This window comes from Lepisosteus platostomus, chromosome 19 (genome assembly GCF_059453375.1).
Source record: "Lepisosteus platostomus isolate fLepPlt1 chromosome 19, fLepPlt1.hap1, whole genome shotgun sequence".
NCBI classification, from domain to species: Eukaryota; Metazoa; Chordata; class Actinopteri; order Semionotiformes; family Lepisosteidae; genus Lepisosteus; species Lepisosteus platostomus.
Genome location: NC_142629.1, coordinates 13382328 through 13400966, shown reverse-complemented (window position 1 = coordinate 13400966; position 18639 = coordinate 13382328). Strand labels below are relative to the sequence as shown.

The 18639-nt window shown below is 48.3% G+C and overlaps 1 protein-coding gene across 6 annotated transcripts in view; it reads right to left on the bottom strand.

Moving 5' to 3' along the window:
• The window catches only part of rab11fip3 (RAB11 family interacting protein 3 (class II)), a 59877-nt gene extending 46839 nt beyond the window's left edge, over nt 1-13038 (bottom strand). For all 6 annotated transcript variants that reach the window (XM_088612868.1, XM_088612872.1, XM_088612869.1 and 3 more), the window contains exon 1: nt 11512-13038. In XM_088612868.1, coding sequence (XP_088468994.1) covers nt 11512-13038 — 1527 coding nt within the window. The remainder of the gene's footprint in view (nt 1-11511) is intronic.
• Nucleotides 13039-18639: the final 5601 nt, after the last annotated feature.

Genomic DNA, 18639 nt, shown 5'->3' with positions numbered 1-18639 from the left:
AATCCGGCCTTTGGCAGTATTAAAGCCTTGCACTCCTTCCCTGCTTACAAATGACCTGTGTTCTTTTAACAGACCGATAGATGGCACTTATTTATAAACTAAAAGAATGAATTAATCTCTGCTGCCCTGCAAGAGACTGCGGCTCAGTCCAGGGTGTACCCCGCTTTGCTCCAGTTGCTTGCTGGGACAGACTCGGTCCCCCACGACCCTGAACTGGATAAAGTCATTAGAAAATGGATGTGTGGATGAGTCTTCACCAGATCCAATGACCTCTGTGTAACACTTTGTTGCAGTTCCACATTTAACGCATTTACAGTTGCTTAATTTGTAAAGCTTTGTATACAATATAAGCCACCCATTCAAAACAGCACTTGCTAAGTTATTAAGACCTACAATCTTTTCTCTTTGTAATGCCTCTACAATGCCTTAGGTCTGACTGGAAAAGAATCACGCCCGCGCTTAGCACAGGGCTGCCAAATCCTGCTCGCCAGATCACTTTCCTGCCCTAGCGTCGGCCACAAGGAGCAGACTGCATAGCTGTGTTTCCACTGGAACTTGTAGGAATTTAGCTTTCAAAGCTTTTTTTTGTTTTGGCAGCTCCTCGAGCTTAAAGGTATCACAGCCTTCAACACACCAAGCTTCCAAGAGCTGCTCAAGGCTAACCACATCCTGCTACTGGATTTCAATGAACGAACAGAATATCCCTTCTGCCAAAGCCGACCAGAATTCCCTCTCCGATGGAATGATTCCAGTGCAGGCACCTTTAACGCACACAATCTAATCTACCCGAAATGTAATACTGGACAGAGATCTGCAAACAGCAACAGAGTAACTTATGCTGTTATACATTAGGATAATTTAATCATATGCCCTTGGCTATCTCAAAGGTAAACCTGCTGTGCTGGCCAGAGAGAAAAACAGTTAATGTTCAAGTTTTCTGACTATTCATTCACCCAGAGTGTGGTAAACAAACCCAAGAGGTCACTCTCCCCCGCCGAAGTGAGGCAGTGCGATATGCAAGTCTGTGGAAACTCGCTTGTCCCACACAAAGACCTGTTAGGCAACTGCCTCTGGATAATGTTCCTGAAAGCTGCGTTTGTAACACGATGACATGGGGGTTTCAAACTGCAACAGAGCTGCCCTCCGCCCTGCAAATTCAGGCCTGTCTCCTGTAAGTCCACCACTGCTACTTCTCCCTCCCAGCCAGCTGTAAGCCAGAACACTTTTCCGACATTGCTGCTGTGTACTTTTCACATAAAGGAGAAGAAAAGAAACATTCACACAAGTCTGACAGTTTCGCTCTGAACGATCAAATTTCTAAAGGAGAAGTAGAACATTAACAGGCATTCTTTCACTGAAACGTCACAAAACAGGACTCAGTTCTTTTAACCCTTAAAAACGACAAAAGTCTAAGAGGAAAATGTGGGGAAACGTGATTTAATCTCCCCTATGTCGCAAGTTGAAGTGACGTGCTGTACGTACAACCATGCTGACCGAAAGATTTATGATTCTCAACAAGGTGTTCTAGTGCTAACTACCACAATAAAGGCGAGTCAAGGTCAGGCCAAAAGGCCCGGTTCATAAACTTCATTCCAGACGAGGTCAAGCCTAGCGCTGAAAGCAAACTGTTCATCCGCACCATGGTGGCGTTGTGCATCGCGAATTGGTATGAACATGAAACTGCAAAGCTCCATAGCCAGTACATTATCCAGGCAGCAGTGTTAAGAGTAGGTTGCAGGTTCAAATCCCATGTGGAGCACAGCTGTTGTACAGTAATTCACTCAGATCACGGTCATAATCTGCTGTGTAAATGAGTAGTCTCTATGCTGTAATTGTAACACAACCTGGTTAAAGAGTGGCTTAAAAAATATTGAGACTACTTATTCCCCGACAGTACCAAAAACGCTCCAAATCACCGAAGATCTCGTAGTACTCTGTAGCACTGGCGTCACCTTGGGATCCGGTTATAAATGACCCAGAAGATTTCAAAACTAGTCCAGCTCATGCGGACAATGACCACAGACCCAAGTCAGAAAAAAATTTGACTAAACCAAACTAAATCTTAACGCCTTTTTATTCACCCTCCCCAGGCCTGCAGTCTAAAACACAGGTCTGCCACCGAGCCACATTCCTGCAGCGAATGTAGGGACGTTTATAAAAATGGATCAGTGACGTGAGAAGGAGCAGAAACCTTAAAAATGTGTGTGTTCAGCAAGTAACCAGGCTAGTCCCTTAACTTACAGCTCAGCTAAACTGAGAGCCAGAACCTACTGCTTTCTGGCGCTAAGGAGAGGCAGACCCCTAGTCTGTTCCCTTGTCTCGGGTACTGGTACTGTACTTCGCTGCCTGGTTTATTCTCCTTGAACAGTGGCAATGGAGCTCCCAGCAGCACAGCATTCAACGGGGGAAACCTGAGGCCGCCGGCGAGGCCAGTGGGAGGGCGCGAGACCGAAAACCTGCTCGAAAACCACCAAGGGCCTTCCATGCCACAGCAAAATATCAAGTCACTCTGGTGAGATTTCTCACAACGCGCGCACGCCCACCACCCCAGCGCTTTCGGGTCCCTCCCTCTCCCCGGCGGCGAGCACGACGCGGCCCGGCCCGTCCCCTCTGTCCGCCCGGAGCCGGCCGCACGGCTCCCCTCTCGGTGCTCGGCCCGCTGGCGGGCTCCAAGCCACCAGACTCCCGGGCTCTGCCCTTCACAGTGGCTCCCCGAGCAAGGGATTGCAGGAGCAGCCAGCTCACAGCAGATTCCTGGTCTTAACGAACGGCCCTGTCAGATCATCACGAGGCACATTCCCACACGGCGACTCCCGGACCGCAGGGGTGAGGGAGGAGGACAGCTGCCCGGAGGCACACTGCTGTGCTGCTGGCAGCAGGAGGCGGACTTACAACACAAGGAAAAGTTCATTCCTTACAGAATGCCCTCGCTTTGGAGACCAGGATCTGCCTGCTATTCTGGAGTCGGCGAAGCAGGCCTGCTTTCACCAGCTACAACCCCCAAGCAGGAGAGCGAGCTTGCCCTACCCCAGACCGGCCGGCTTAACGCAGCCAAAACAATCCAAGCCGTTAGCGGCAACCTGCCATCATCCCTGAAATCCGAGGTGCAGAACTTCTGATGCGGCTCGCTTCTGAACAGGAGAGAATGGGGGGCTAGGCTACTTTTTTGGTCGCTTCTGGCGAGGATGACTGCATAAAATAAAGGCTTCAAGATCTGGCGCGATCTGGTCCAAAATAAATCACACGGGGGGGGGGGGGGCGGCACCAGATTAGATTAAATGCGTGCCCAGGATATGCTCCTGTGACCCTATTTTGGATCAGGCGGGTAGCAGATAGATGGGATTTTATGAAACATTTCAACTAATATTCAGTTGGGAAGTGCGACTAATTCCAGCCCCACCATGGCCCCGCCTCACATTGAGGACAGCGGTTGAAAATGAAATGATCTCGCTACCCTTGCGGTTCTGCGAGGAGAATGGTGGGTGGGGAGTACTTCAATGAAGGGCCCGGGGCCAGCTGCACATAAATCTCAATACCACACCTAACATTTGATTAAAAAAAAGAGAAAATAGGAAACACATGTGCTTTTTACACTATCCCCTCGAAAGATCTCACTCTAAAATCTACAGTCTGACTGAAAGCTGTTTGTTTCACCAGACAGTCTCTCAAAAGTTTTCAATTACGGAGACCTGGTTTTGAATTCAGTTTCGATCCCAACTTGCTTTTTTTGGGTTGGGGAATTCCAGGACCAGCGCAGGGACAGTGGAGATGGTCCACGTTTTCTTCCAGACTGCGCCGGGAGCCAGCTGCACTTCAGAACCGGGCTGGCCCACGGACACTGAAGCTAGCCACAGTGGTCCGCGTTACCACAGAACGCCAACTCACCCACCCGACAACAGAGGCGCTATTCAGTACACACGGTGCCGGTTGGCTACAGAACCAAGAGTCAAACCAGTGATGCCTGGATCTCAGAGCTCAGGCTGCATCCCAGACACACGACTTCCGTCCTGGTGCCTTCGGTTGCACCCATGTGCGTACACCACACATCTGGATCAAATATGGCACAACTGGGTCTCTGGGGCTCGGGACACAGGTGTTCAATTCTCCACCGCGTAAAGAGTTTTGGGAGTTACGGGACGTTCTTTTATTAAAATAGAAAGGTGCCTCATCAGACTACATAGCACACCCCTCACTGAGGGCAGGATCAAGGCAAAACAGCCCTCAAACCAGGCAGCAGGGAGGATTTTCTTTCTTTTCTGTCCTGCTGCAGTGACACACAGCCCTGCTCCTCTCAGACAATGGGGCAGACGGGCCGGGTGAATGGGTGGTCAGCTGGCAGGACTGTCCCTCGTTCGGGGGGGACACTGCAGCCACCACACCACCTCAGGCTGGTGCGTGCTGGGGCCCCCTCCTCCCTGAACAGGGGGGGAGGATTCGGTGGAAAATGGTTTAGTGATCTCTCTGGAATCCGTACGAGCCCATACCCCTCTCTGCCCTCTTGTCCAAGGTAGACAGGAGAGATCCACCTGTCTGTCCCTGGTCATTAGCATCTACACGCAACTCAGATTATGGAAAAACCACCAAGTTTACAAACAAAATCAATCCAATTCGCTACCAAGTAAACAGAGCATTCGATTCAATCCGGATGCTAGCGTGCTTGCATGAAAAACAAAATCTGCTCTGGCCACATTAATCTGAGTCCGAGTCCTTGAGGACCTATGGACCCGAATCAAATTCGCTGCTCCACCCCGGACATCTGTGGGGCTGTGGGCTGGTGATCAGTTTTTGCAGTGTAAATATCAGTTTCTCTGTGCTGTATCATAAAACCCCTGGGCATCCCTAGATATGACGAAAGAACAGAAACACGACCGACAAGTTGGGTTTGTCAAAGGATCATAAATCTATTATGGAACACTGTTAAATCTCAAGCATGTACATCAGCATCAATAAATTCTCTCCTTTATTATGTCACTATATTACCAAAGTAAAATGCTATTGATGCTCCCAATGAAAGTCCTCAATAAAATGCTGATCATGAGTAAACATTGACCAGTATACAACTAACACATTTACTGTAACGAAATCTATCATATCTAATGCACAAGTTCCTTATTGCTTGTCTCCAATTTCAATAGATTAGAATATAAAATCCTGGCATTTCCCCAGTTTTCTAGTTCAAGATGCCCACAGAGACCTTACATGTTTCCCCCCAACAACCCATAATTAAGCCATGTACAATTCTCGCCGTTCACCAGCAAGAAAAGACTGTTAAAATAGGCAGATGTAAATTTACCCTTCATTTTGAAAAGGATCAGAGTGGTGAGATGAATCCCCTGAAATTCTCCACTTTCTAGGTGCAGTACGATGCACAGACTTAACTAGTTTGGCTTTTCGGCTCTGCAATTTGAAAGGATTAGTCGCATTTCAAATCGCGCATTACTCCTATAATTAAGTCTCAAACAGGATAATGGATAAATCTGATAACCCTGACATTTAAATCACTGTAGTTATTACTTAGTGTATGACTGGTTACAGTTAAGGCAGTTATTAGCAGTTTCTGTCCAATTCATCTTGCTTCACAAGACAGGAGTGGGTTTTCGGCTTAGTAATATAGTGTCCTACGGCTGTCAAGGACACTGAATAAATATCACCAAAGAAACTGATTAACAGAAGTCACAAAACTCCAATTATTGTAGCCAGCATGTATTAGTGTAAAGAGGAGCATAAGGTAAGTTATAAAAGGAGAGAGCAGCTCACATGATATAGTACATTTTGGATAAGCTGTGGGGCAGGCCTGAAGGTTAAAAACGTGTCACGTAGGGACACTGTGTCCAGAAGGCTTGATGAGAATACAATTAAGTGGCTGAAAAAATATTTTTTTCAGGGGTTTGTCCATTGTTGTGCCTTTTGGAAACTGCTGGGTTTCTATTATTGCCACTGTTCACATCTAAAAGTCAACTTTCTTTTCCAAAGACCTGTTCAGAAAAAGGAGCACTTTATTAACCCTTTACAATTTCTTGTACTGGGAATTTGTCTTTTTGCAGACCCCAGCTTGCTCTCCATGAGCCACACAGACAGGGAGAGAAGCTTGGGGTCAGAGCACAGGGTCAGCTATTGTACAGCACCCCTGGAGCAGCTGGGGTGAAGGGCCTTGCTCGGGGGCCCAACGGAGTAGGATTCCTCTGCCAGCCGTGGAATTTGAACCGGCAACCTTCCAGCCACAGGCGCAGATCCTTAGCCACAGAGCCACCGCTCCGCTCAGTAAATTATACCTTTACTTCAAAAAAAAGAGTGGATGAAAAAAGTTCAGTTTTAATCCTATAGGAAAATTTCAAGAAGGGGAAAAAATAATCTAGCAGGCTGTGCAGTTTGATCCACATTTCTCATCTCAAAGCGCTGCTCTCGGGCTGTGCCAGGGGAGGATGAAACCACGGAGGTTTTAGGGCTGTACCCTTAGGAAACAGCCTAACCTGAGAGGCAAGGCAAACCACAAAAGAGCACAGAGGGCAGCCTTTCCGAAACTACGCCAGCCCTGTTTCAGTGAAACTCATCACAGCTGATGGTTCTGAGGTCCTGCACGCAACCTCCCCGGCCAAGGTTAGAAACCAGGTGTGACTTTCACTCTGGGCACTGAGGCATAACGCAAAACTGAAGATCAGAAAATCGGTCTTGGCCACAGGATCCCATCCCACCAGCACAAATATCTGCACAGAAAGGTCACTAGCTGGAGGCCAGTTCTGGGATCTACGCCCTGAGCAGGCGCATCTTCCTGTCCGCAGATGTCCCTTAATTCCAAAACCTCCAGCCCAGCTTTTAAACCCCCCCCTTAAAAAGATCCTTGCAGTTTCCTTGCCAACCCAGGAGCTGCAGATCAGCGGTTATTCAAAAAATCACATACGATTTGCTCCCCCACCCCAGCCCGTGTTTCCAGGAGAGTAGAAGCACTGGGAGTGAGAAGCCCATCGGGGAAGGGTCCTTGCTGGAGTGTGGGCCCAGCTTCACGATCCAGGCGTCACCTATCAGTGGACACCTGGTCAGTGTCCTGCGACACGTTAGGAGAAGGGTCTCCTGAAGGCAGCGCCATTCCAGTCCCTCAGTCCCCCCCCGGGCGAGGTCACGGGTTTCTCAGCGCCAGATCGAGAAGTGATTTTTTTTTCCCCCATTTACATCATATTTGCAACTATGAGCGCAAACATTCGCGGACACACGGAACTCAGGTTTCAGGAAGGAATGATTCCCAGGACTGAGAAACGGTTCTTCCTGAAGCCTGAATTCAGCATTCCCTATAGCACAAAAGATACCATTTATTTGGTAGAGGTAACTTCTGCAAGTCATCTAAGGTGCTAATCTGATGTAAATTTATCCACTATTTACAGGTACTTATACACACCTGGTAACATAACGCAGCATAAATGAAACCACAATTGGAAAAACTGCAACTGATGGTCTTCAAACTAACAGCATGTCAGGGACTACGGGGTGTGTGATTAAAGGCTAATTAGAAGCTTATCTAGGCTAAAAAGCAATAGAAGTGTCAGCCTAAAAGTGTCAAAATTACTAAGTATTCTTGTACAGACTACTTCCAAAAAGGTCTAACCTACATTAGCCATTGTTAAGTTAGCAAATACATTTCTGATTTCTACAAACGCAGTAGGTACCCGTGGGCCCACACTGAAATTTCAAAGAGAAAACGGCTAAACCTTCTTATTTGTATTTAAAGAATTGGCATAGGGATTTAAAGTTCCTTTTTGCAATTGTGTTTACACCAATGTGCCTTAGGGAACCCTTTCCCCAGGCAGAACACCTGAATTTTAACTTGATTTTCATTTACACCACAATGTCTGTGCGCGCCAAGAGCCAGATTTCAAACTTTGAGTCATGTTTATCCCCGTGAATGAAACACAAAACCGACGTGTGGGAAAACAGAGCACTGGAAAAGCATGAACGGCATTTGAAGAAAAACATCATTCACATAATTGTGCGGACCTGACAGAAAATAAACCGGCTGGGAAGGAAGTTAAAGCACACAGCCCACAGAGTTTAGACGGAAATGGTGAGGAAAATCCAAACACGGCACACCCCGTAACTAAACACAGAGAGGGCCCTGTCTCACAGGAGCTTTTCCTTCAGGGATCAGAGCACAGGGCGGGGCTGCCAGAGGGTACACCTCACTGAGCCCCCCTCCTCTGGGCGCACTCACAACATGGCAGAGCACCTACAGCACAAGCCACCCCCACGGACCCCAAAGCACGGCCATCTTTTATTGTGCTCGCTCACAACTTTTAGGATCCTCACTCTCAACCCGTCCAGTCCCCAATCCCGACTGCAGAGCCCTCCGGGGACGAAAAGGAAAGAACGACTTCCCCGCAGCCAGCGCGCGCGATACGACGCTTCCAGATCGCCGATCGTCCCAGCCAGCGGGACGGCAGTGACAACGCTTTGCCTAGAAAACGCCAGGGCGGCGAGTCCTTCAACGGAAACGGCGAACCGCACACCGCAGGACACAAGTGGAGACTACACGGATCGTGGATTTAAAAAACGAAAACAGGAGGCGCGCCATCCCGTAAAGGATTATGGGAACATCAAACAAGCTGTCCAGCCATGGGGACATGTGTTAGCCAGCAGCCATATCACCCTGCAACTCACAACTGGCAGCCCACTGGAGCTCAGCAGGTGTGAGCCTGGTCAGTACCTGGATGGGAGACCTCCTGGGAAAAACTAAGGTCGCTGCTGGAAGAGGTGTTAGTGGGGCCAGCAGGGGGCGCTCACCCTGCGGCTCATGTGGGCCCTAATGCCCCAGTGTAGTGATGGGGACACTGTACTGTAAACAGGCGCCGTCCTTCGGATGAGACATAAAACCGAGGTCCTGACTCTCTGCGGTCATTAAAAATCCCAGGGTGTTTCTCGAAAAGAGTAGGGGTGTAACCCCGGCGTCCTGGCCAAATTTCCCATCGGCCTTTATCAATCATGGCCTCCTAACAATCCCCCTCTATAAATTGGCTTCATTACTCTGCTCTCCTCCCCACTGATAACTGATGTGTGGTGAGCGTTCTGGCGCACTATGGCTGCCATCACATCATCCAGGTGGGGCTGCACATTGGTGGTGGTGGAGGGGAGTCCCCATTACCTGTAAAGCCCTTTGAGTGGAGTGTCCAGAAAAGCGTTATATAAGTGTAAGCAATTATTATTATTATTATTATGTGGCTGAAGCCAAACACTTCAGCTGGATAAGATCTGTGAATCAATTAGCTACTAATAAATGGTCTCCCTTTGTTTCTGATTGTTCCATAGCAATCTGATACTGGGGAAGACGACTATCCAGGGCGCACATCCAAGGTGGCAATCGTGCTCATCGCACTAATTTGGTTGCCAATAGCTGATTTAACCAAGGAACTCCTAAAGCTGTTTCTATATTACAGCAAGTTTTAAACACCCAAACAGAGCACGCAAGGGGGGCCTAGAGGAAACTCCCTTGTGCTTTATCGTTCCTTACAACAACGGTAATGAACACTTCACCTCTCAGAGGAGAAGGTCTCTCAGTAGGGATACCATAACAGCTCCCCCCGGTGCCACTTATGTTGACAAGCTAAGTACCCAGTACATAACAAAGGCCAATACTGCTAAATACACACTGCTGGAAAACATACCAAGCGATTAGGATATTTAATCCAAAGGAGACTTTAATCACAAGCCGCAGCCCCGCACTTGTTGACCGAAAATGAGCGTCTGCCAAGTGAGCTCAGCCCTTTTCAAAAAGTATTTAACCTACATGCTGTAGGGGGAATTTCAAAGACCGTCAGTTCCTTCCAGGAAGGTCCAGTACGAAACGCCCGCCCACTTCCAGCGCAAGGCGCACGCGTCTGCCACGGCACTGGGCCGAAGCCTCCAGTCACCACAGAAGGCTGCGAGATATTTTTAACGACAGCTCAACCTGCTGTTTTTTCACTGCTCGGCCCTCTCGGGGGGGAATTACTGTCATTTTCACGGAAAAACGCAGAACTGGAAGAGAGATTTTAGACGTAAAAAAAAAGAAATAGTGGGATGTCTGAAACCGCACGAAACTCAAGGCTTCGAGGTTAAGGGAGGTCGTTACTTTTTTTGATCCTCTTGGAGAAAAAGGTGTAGGTTTAAGGTGAAAAGGGAAAATTGATTTGTGTGAAAGGGTTTAATACCCCACAAATTCAGCCTTTGTATCTTCAATACAACTGACTCTTCGAAACTCAGACATACAGTACTGCACTACAGCATCCCAGCAGTCAAACTGACTTTATTGGTTTAAGTATGGTAAACGTAAAGTCAATGACGTTTGCTACCTCACTTCTCTTTGACAACCCTGTTACGGAACACTGTAATCTTGTTTCAGAACAAAGGGAGTTTATCTGAAACCATACACAGGATTCCCTGCACTCCAGTGTCTTAAATGGTTCCACTGTGCAGGAGCACCAAGAGAGATCCATCTCTACCCCCACTTGAACAACTCATCTCCCATTAAAAAAAAAAAAATCCTATAGCACGATCTCGGTCATTCCAGTGCACGATGCACATGGCCCAAGCCGAAACCTGTAGGCAGGGAACCCCAGTCTCCAGGTTACTGGGTAACTGGATGTTGGAAACCCGGCTCCAGAAAGGAAACTGTACAGTTAAAAACCTTTAAGCTGAGCTTGCAAGCACCAAAGCGCTTGACAATAGCACATATGGCTTTGTACTGTTAAGACCTCAGCAGACTGCACTGAAGGCAGTACAATTGGACTGGTAGAACTGATTGAGCATGATGACTCATTGCAAACCCAAGCAGATACAACTTCAAAACATTATCTGGTTTGTCCTGGGACACCACATGTGATTAGTTTTAGTGTGTAGCCCAGTGCGAGGCCCGAGCCACACTGACACAGACCTGTCCAGTCAGCTCCGACTGGGCAACCTGTCAGTGTCGTAAGAAAGATGACAAACAAGATCAGGCCATCCGGCCCCCCTAGTCTGCGCAGCACTGCGGGGTCATTTTACTGGGGGGTACGGAGGAGCAGCCCCGTGGAAACAGGGAGAGAGCAGCCCTTAGCAATCTCAAAGTCTGAGCTCCTGCTGTCCTGCACATGGGGCTCATTTTAAGATACCCCACCACGAGCCACTGTTTCAAACTTCTGATCACCCTCGGCAGGCTCTGCGTACTTAAACAGCTCTTGAGCTTTTGAACCTGCTTTCACAAAAAGCCATTTCTAAGGTTTATTACTAGAAGGAGAGCAATAAATCCCCTCCTGTAGTTCAAAGGGTTTCAGACATGCTGCTTCCACCATTAAACACCCTGCCCCGAGACTCTGCATACAATTGCATGCTGAGAAACACAGATTCCCTTTTTGTTGAATGTTTCTTTCTTGGCTTACAAAGCCAGTTTCCAAACTAGGTCGGGAAAACAACCTCCGAGAAATGCCAATATTGAGAGCTCAACGATTCATTCCCGGAGCGAGAGAAAGGTGTCGGAGCACGGGACAGCTGCATCAATAAAGACCGTCTTACCTGCTCAGCACCATAGACTGTGGCGAACTGCACAAACTCCTCCATCCGCACAAAGCCATCCCGATCCTGGTCCAGAGCGTCAAACACCGCTCTCAGAGGGGACACGTCCTCCGCCCGCAGGCTGTCCTCCCGGTAAGAAACGCTGCCCCCTGCAGGCAGGGAGGGAGAGAGCTCCACGTCCAATACCGAAAACTCTTCCGCGGGCTGACTGCTAGTCCGCAACAAGAGGGGGCCGGACACAAGGGATTCCTCGGCGGGATCGTGAAGACCGTTCTGTTCGAGGTCAATTATATCCTTGGGAGCACCCAGGTCCGCCTCCGACTCTGTACTCTTCCCACCCTGAGCCAAAACTGGAGATCCGCACAATACTCCCTCGGTGAGCTGTGGTTCCAAAATGTCTTTCTCCTGCATTGCAACGGCAGATAAACATGGTTCCGAAACCACATCTTTGTGCTCTTGACCACAAGATCCTGAACCCTGACCCAAGCCCAGCTGGCCGGGCACTAAATCCCTTGATGACTTCCAATCCGAGGCCGGGTCATTATCCGGGCCGTCGGAGTCCGACACAGCTCCAGATACAGGCGACGGTGGGCGACCAGCTGGTTCTGAAGACTGAGAGGGTAGTGCAGGCTGTGGAAACACCCTGTTCCCCGGGTCTTCCCGGGAGGAAGAGGCAGTTAAAGTCTCCGCTGAGGCATCCTGCTCTGGGGTCCCAGCAGGCAGACTCGGGCTCACAGTTTCGCTCTGCAGAACATGATCCACAGGGCTGGAGCAGCTCTCGTGATCAGGGCCTGAAAGGCCTGCACTTTCCTGTGATCCACTGCACCCTGACTGCGAGGGGGGGCTCTCGCACCCCTCAGGTAAGCCCTCCGGCAGCTCGTGACTCAATGCGGGCAGATCCATCTCCGGCTCGTGGAAGGAACTTCTGCCCTCGGTTTCAGGTAACAGCGCGTCCTCCGGTGACGAGGATTCGGAGCCGTCGTCGTCTTGCAACAGCGGAGGCGGCTCCCTGCCGCCATCCACCAGATCTAGCCGGCGGGGCTGAAAGGGGCTGGACTCCGGAGAGAAATCCGGCTCGGAGTTCAAAGCGCCGATTCCCCTCACCGCTAAAGCAGGACTGCCACTGAAACCAGTGTGATCCGTGGCGGGGCTGCCCTGGAAGCTGACCAGCTCCACTGCCCGGTTGTGGTTAAAATCCGTGCCCTGCCTGGGATTTTTTTCCCACTGCAGTACACTGCAGTCACGGCCTTTCTCCCAGGACAAGATCTGGTCCACACTAGGATACCCTGAGCTCCTAAGAAGGTCATCTAGATTTAAGGCATTCTCCTGAAGGATCTCATCCAGATTCAGGGACACCAGTTTCTCCTCCCCTGCTCTGTAATCCAACCCCGGCTCCGGACTCTCTTTGCTCCCCTTGGACAAACTAACTCCCTTGTCCGGCTCCAGTAAGAGAAATCCCAGCGACTGTTTCTGCTCCAGCTCCCAGTCGGAACGCCCAGCCGGGCTAGACAGCAGCACTTGCTCCATTGAAGCGCTTTTTAAACACTACCTGAAAATCCTAAAGGCAAGACAAGCAGCCCTAAGAACTGAAACAAAGGCAGAAAAAAACAAAAACAAGAATCCGGAAAGAATTCGCAAAGGTTTCCCTTGCGGACGACCAAAAGCAAGCCAGCGGCTTATTGTTCAACACAAGCACACCCTTCAGCAGATCCAAAGGCATCTCAGAGATACAGTAAGTAAACACTTTTAAATCCACGGACCGGCGTGTTAGTAAGGCATTAGTACCAACACCAACACCTGCAGGGCTGAGCTCTTGCAGCCACTGTCCCTATGTCCACTCCGCTGCCTGAACTGCAACCTTCACGAGCACGGCCATTCTTGGCAGACGGGGGATATTTATTGCTAGGTTTCATTCACCCACTTTCCTCTGAAACAACTCATTTTTTCCCCCCAGCACGAAGCGCTGTGGGTCTTTCCTCGGTAGGACCTGTTAGGTTTCTGCCTGCTCCCCAAAAAATTCCGGGCTGGAAAAATGTCGGTTGTATCTCCGTTTTGAAATGGTCTGCGGGCCGCTCTTGGGGGAGAAAGAAAAAAAAAAAGAAGAAGCGTTTTCCGACGAGGTGAAGTTAATTCCGTCCAGGCCCCGCGTTCGCCTCCTTCCCAAAAAAAGGCTCTTTTCTTCCCCCGGCTCGTTTCATACTCCTCCTCGGGCCCTCGTTTCCCCTCGGCCAAACCTTCACAACTGCAGCAGGGGAAAAAAAAAAACGAGAAAAAAAATAGGGGTGAACAGAGAGCGTGAAACACCGCCGGTGTGTGTGTCTGTCGGGTTGGGTATAAATATTTGATGGATGTTGTAAAACTGTTCCTCGCAGTTGCTAGGCACCGCTGTAACCCGACGGGACGGCGAATCTCCCCTCCCCTCCAGCGGAGCTCGGCGCTCCGCGTTAGCCCAAGTTATTTCTCGCGTTTTGAACTGATTCGCCTCGTCGTTTCATTCGGCTTCCCCCCCCACTTTCACAACCAGATCCTCAGCGGCTCCCCGAAACGCGACCGCCGGGGCAGCGCAGCGCCGCGTCGCGTCTGTCCTCCCCCGAAGGCGCCTGCCGGTAGGGGGGCTGTGAAACAAGATTTTCCGTTGGCGTCTCCCCGGTGAAAGAGCATCCCTCACTCGCCCGTCTCGGCGACGACTCTCACGGAAAGCCGGCTCCTTCTCGCGTCCCACCCCCCCACCGAGCTCGGCTGGTTTCCTGCGAGAGCTGGTACACGTCCTTCAGCCTGATCCAGGTTTTCCAGCCCCGGATCCCCCTCTCCGTGCGGGGGGGAAAAAAGAAATGCGTGAGTCCCCCCCCACCCCTCTCCACTCAGGCTCGTTTCTCAAGGCTCATCCACCTGCGTGGGCTGGCGGAGCCCCCTTTTTCTGCCCTCACCTCCGTCCTTCGGTCACCCCTGAAAATGACCCGCTTTCAAGGCCATCGAAGCGCTCCTCAGTTCAGATACGCAGGTGTTTCCATTAGGTACCGCTGGTGACTGATGGCTCCGTGGACTGCCGTCCGTCTCTCTCTCTCTCGCATCAGCAACTGCTCCGCCATCGCCAGCCGCATACAGCACTGACGTCACCGCCCCCACAGCGCGCAGGCGCAGCGAGCACGCCGCAGTCTGTCGACTCAAAAGCGCCCCGGCCCCTACAGTCCATCTCTTAAAGGAAAGGTGTGCGTGGATGTGTGTCTAGTGAGGTATAGACACAGTGGCAAGCATGGGGCAGCGCAGCCCTGGATATACCCAAAGCTGGGCAGATTAGGTAGTTGTCTTTAACTTACTTAAAAGGTTTGACAAAACCGCAACCACCGTGGGTACGAAACTGAGCACGCACTGCGAGGCAGTAATCACTCACGTTATTGTCCACGCCGATCGATCAGTGATTGGCAGCTCCTCGCATTGCGTTTGTCGCCTTGTTTTCAAGCTCATTAAGGCTGAGGTTTCAAAGAAACCAGAAAAGAAGTGTTACGCTGTCAGCCAGTGGGACGTCACTGACCTATGTGGTAGTACAGGTTCCAGGTTATCGCTCACACGGCTTCTACTGAAACAAAAAAAAGGAAAAAAAAAACATATTTCCTTCATTCTGAAATCCCCTTGCCAGACCACAGGTAGAGAAATCCGACACTTTTTAGCACAGTACTTATATCAGGTAACAGTGTAAATGCATCATACAGTAGTTTCGAACGACCCTTGTTCGCGAGTGTGGGTGGATGCAGGACAGTGGGTTGAGATTTCACAGCCCCGGCAAGGATCAGATCTCCTGTCGCCTCGGGGAGTGTTTGCAAGTCCAGTTGTACCTCTGGGCGAAACGATGACTTCACTGGCCCTTCAGAGTCATGTATCTCCCATGGCTTTTTCGGGGTTCCTGGCATAGGGTCTTACGAAAGGTGGACGTTTCTTAGCATACCATACTAAAATGTACAAAAATAACATCCACGGACAGCTGATTTCTTCAGGCCCTGCGTCTGAATAAAACAATCACCTTCAAATCTGGCGAAGCTCAAGCAATATGTTGGCTACACCACTTAAAAATAATCAAATACAATCGATCAATAGGAATTACAACACCGCACTATTGCTTCAGTGAGCTGAAAGAGCGTTTTAATTAACATCTACTGTTTCGCACGCACTATGGCCAGCTAACCCACACTGTGCAAACGCCGGGTTTCTGTGCTCTTTCTCCCTCTTGTGGTTGTGAAAATACTTCCGGGGTTTTTTTTGTTGGTAGTACAGGACAACCACGAAAGCCATACGGACGAACTCTTGTGAATCCTGACTTCGATGAATAATAATAATAAACTTTATTTTATATAGCGCCTTTAAAGGTGGCTTCTCAAAGCGCTTTACAGGATGACAACAACAATAAATAAGACGAATACACAAGATAAATACACAGAGGAGACTGTGGATGGTGGTACTAAGTAAAGTAGGAGAAGAGGGGTAAAGAATGGAACCAGTTCAGTAAAGGCTCTTCAATTACAATATATAGAGGAGGAATGACCGCAAGAGCCAAGAGTCACAGGTCCCAAGATTCCTAACACAGCAGGGTCCGCATACGGATTAATGGCATCAAAAGCTAGTTTTTTTTTTCTCGTCGAAATTAAAGGAATATTTTAGGGACATCTTTATCACTTCTTAGCTCAGGTAAAAAGCAATCCCTAAACCCAGTTTAAGACAAGAACAAAAAATTAACATTATAAAAAGAGTTCAACATGACCCTCCTGCCCCGGAGACAGCATCCCATTCAAATTTTCATCGCTCACGTTTAAAAGCACCTCTTGTGTACTTTTACAGCAATGACTTCTTTTTATTTTAAAACATCGTGGCAAATATATACGGCCTACAAACGGGGAAGCTAATTTCCGTGGTGCAAACTACAAGTATATTGACCCCCCAACAAAACTAGGGAAAAGTCCCAAAACAAATATTAAGAATTCGAGTCACTCACATGGACGTTTTTGTGCAATTCTATTTCAACTTAAATGAGTGTTTAAAAAGTAGCCCTTACCTGCGTCTGCTTTACCTGAAACATTTCCATTCTGTACAGACAAAGAGTCGCTAACACTCCCAGAAGGTTTAACTAGAAGTATCTACAACTCTTTATCTGCTAGCTAAATCTTTGATATCGGCAACCTGTGAGATCACAGGTCGGGGGTCTGAGCAAACTTCCGTTAGCCTTTCCCCTGTACTAATGAGATTCTCCACAGGCAGCGGTACTGGGTCCACAGATTCAACGAGATTCAGACGAACAAAGATGATCCCATTTTTTAGTTATTTATTGAACTAAATTTACGTACTCTTCCCAAAAGCAGCTCTTAGTGATTATATGATGTATTATATTATACGTTTATAGACGCAGTGAAAGCTCTAAACCTTACTAGAGATAATCTTGACCCTACCACGGAAAAAAACGGAAAGATACATTTCTGTTGTTAAAACGTTTGCTGAGACGTTTCACGAACGCAATATAAAAGCAGTATGACGCCGTATAAATATGAATTCCTGTCTTCAACCAGCCTCTGCTTCAGTGTTTGAATATGCAAAACACTGACGTCACTTTGAGAAAACGGGATTATTGGTATTTCATTCAAAACAGGACAAAGAAACTCCAAAAAGCTCTAGGAAGCATCGGTTTACCGAAACCCGTTCAATGTAGTCCAACGAGAATTACTTCTTCACGCATCGAAGGGAAATGTTGGTTACTTCATGTAAAATGATAAATTCCCAAGTTACGCTTTCTTTCTCTAATCAGTTTTTAATCATTATGCTTAGAACATAATTTATTGATTTTAATTTGCCTACCCAGTGTTCAGGACTTCTGAAAAAAAAAGGACAAAGACCTGGTTTCATTACTAACAGCACAAGTACTGCCCATCCATTTTTAAACAGTTCTATCCAGGACTGGGTCACAGGTGGACACTGGATTCTATCCCAGCAAGCACCAGGTCCAGGATACACCCCGGACAGGACACCAGGCCACAGCACGGCACACAGACACCGGCAGGTCCAATTTTTCCAATGAACCTCCTGCATTTATGGACTGTAGAATGAAACTGGAGCACCCAAGGGAAACTCCAAGCAGAGAGCACCCCAGGAATATAACGCAGGGCCCCAGTGCTTGGAGGCAGCAATGCTGACCACTGCACTACAATGCCTCCTACATAAGTCATGTCTTGTACTGTAAATTGGTGATGTCTCTGTCCTACCTTTCATGGTAGTTTTAAAGCAGTTCAGGAATATATATATGTCAATAATCATGCGATTCCAAGAGCTGCGGTACTGTAAGTTATTGTGGGAAATATTTACATACTCAGCCCTAAAAACTTGCCCTTGGGGCTCTGAATGGAGACACGCAGTGTCTTGCACAGGTGTGAAGTGCCAAATCAGACAAGGACTAGAGTCAAAGGCTTGAGGCGAGACACAAACCAGAGAATCAAGTTTCCCTGAGAAAAGCCTTCTCACAAGTTTTCTTGGTCCGCTGGCAACTTGAGTATTTCATCTTGAGTGACACTGAAGACAGGCATAGTCTCTGTAATAACAGTAGTTTCCTTGCTTAGGCAGGCAATCAGTGTGTCTGAAGGCAAAGTAAGACTTCTAAATGAAATGATTAAAAATCTAAGTGTTAGGAGACAATAATGAAAGAGGAAATGTTCAAATTAAATAATCCAGCAACTGCTCTATCTATATATCACCATTTAAAACATATCAAATAAGGGGATGACTTTCAACACATCTCCAAAGACGTTGCTTGTAAAGTAGATCTCATCCAAATTTTTCTGAAAGAAAAAATGTAACATCTTAAACAACAGGAACAGGTAACTTCACACAACTATGACTGGAAATACCTCCTGTTCTCGTTTTCAAAACTACTTCCACACACTTGTACTTGTCTGTGTTTCACTGTTGACTCTAAAGAGCTCATTGGATTGGCACTTCAGCTTTTTGAATACTTGAGTCGGGCGTCCTTGAACTCTTCTCTGTTCAAGGCTAAAAAGATTCAGCTCTTCAATCCAACCAGGTGATGAAGCCAACTCACAGATGGGGATTATTAGGAGGCCATGATAGGTAAAGGCCAATGGGAAATTTTGGCCG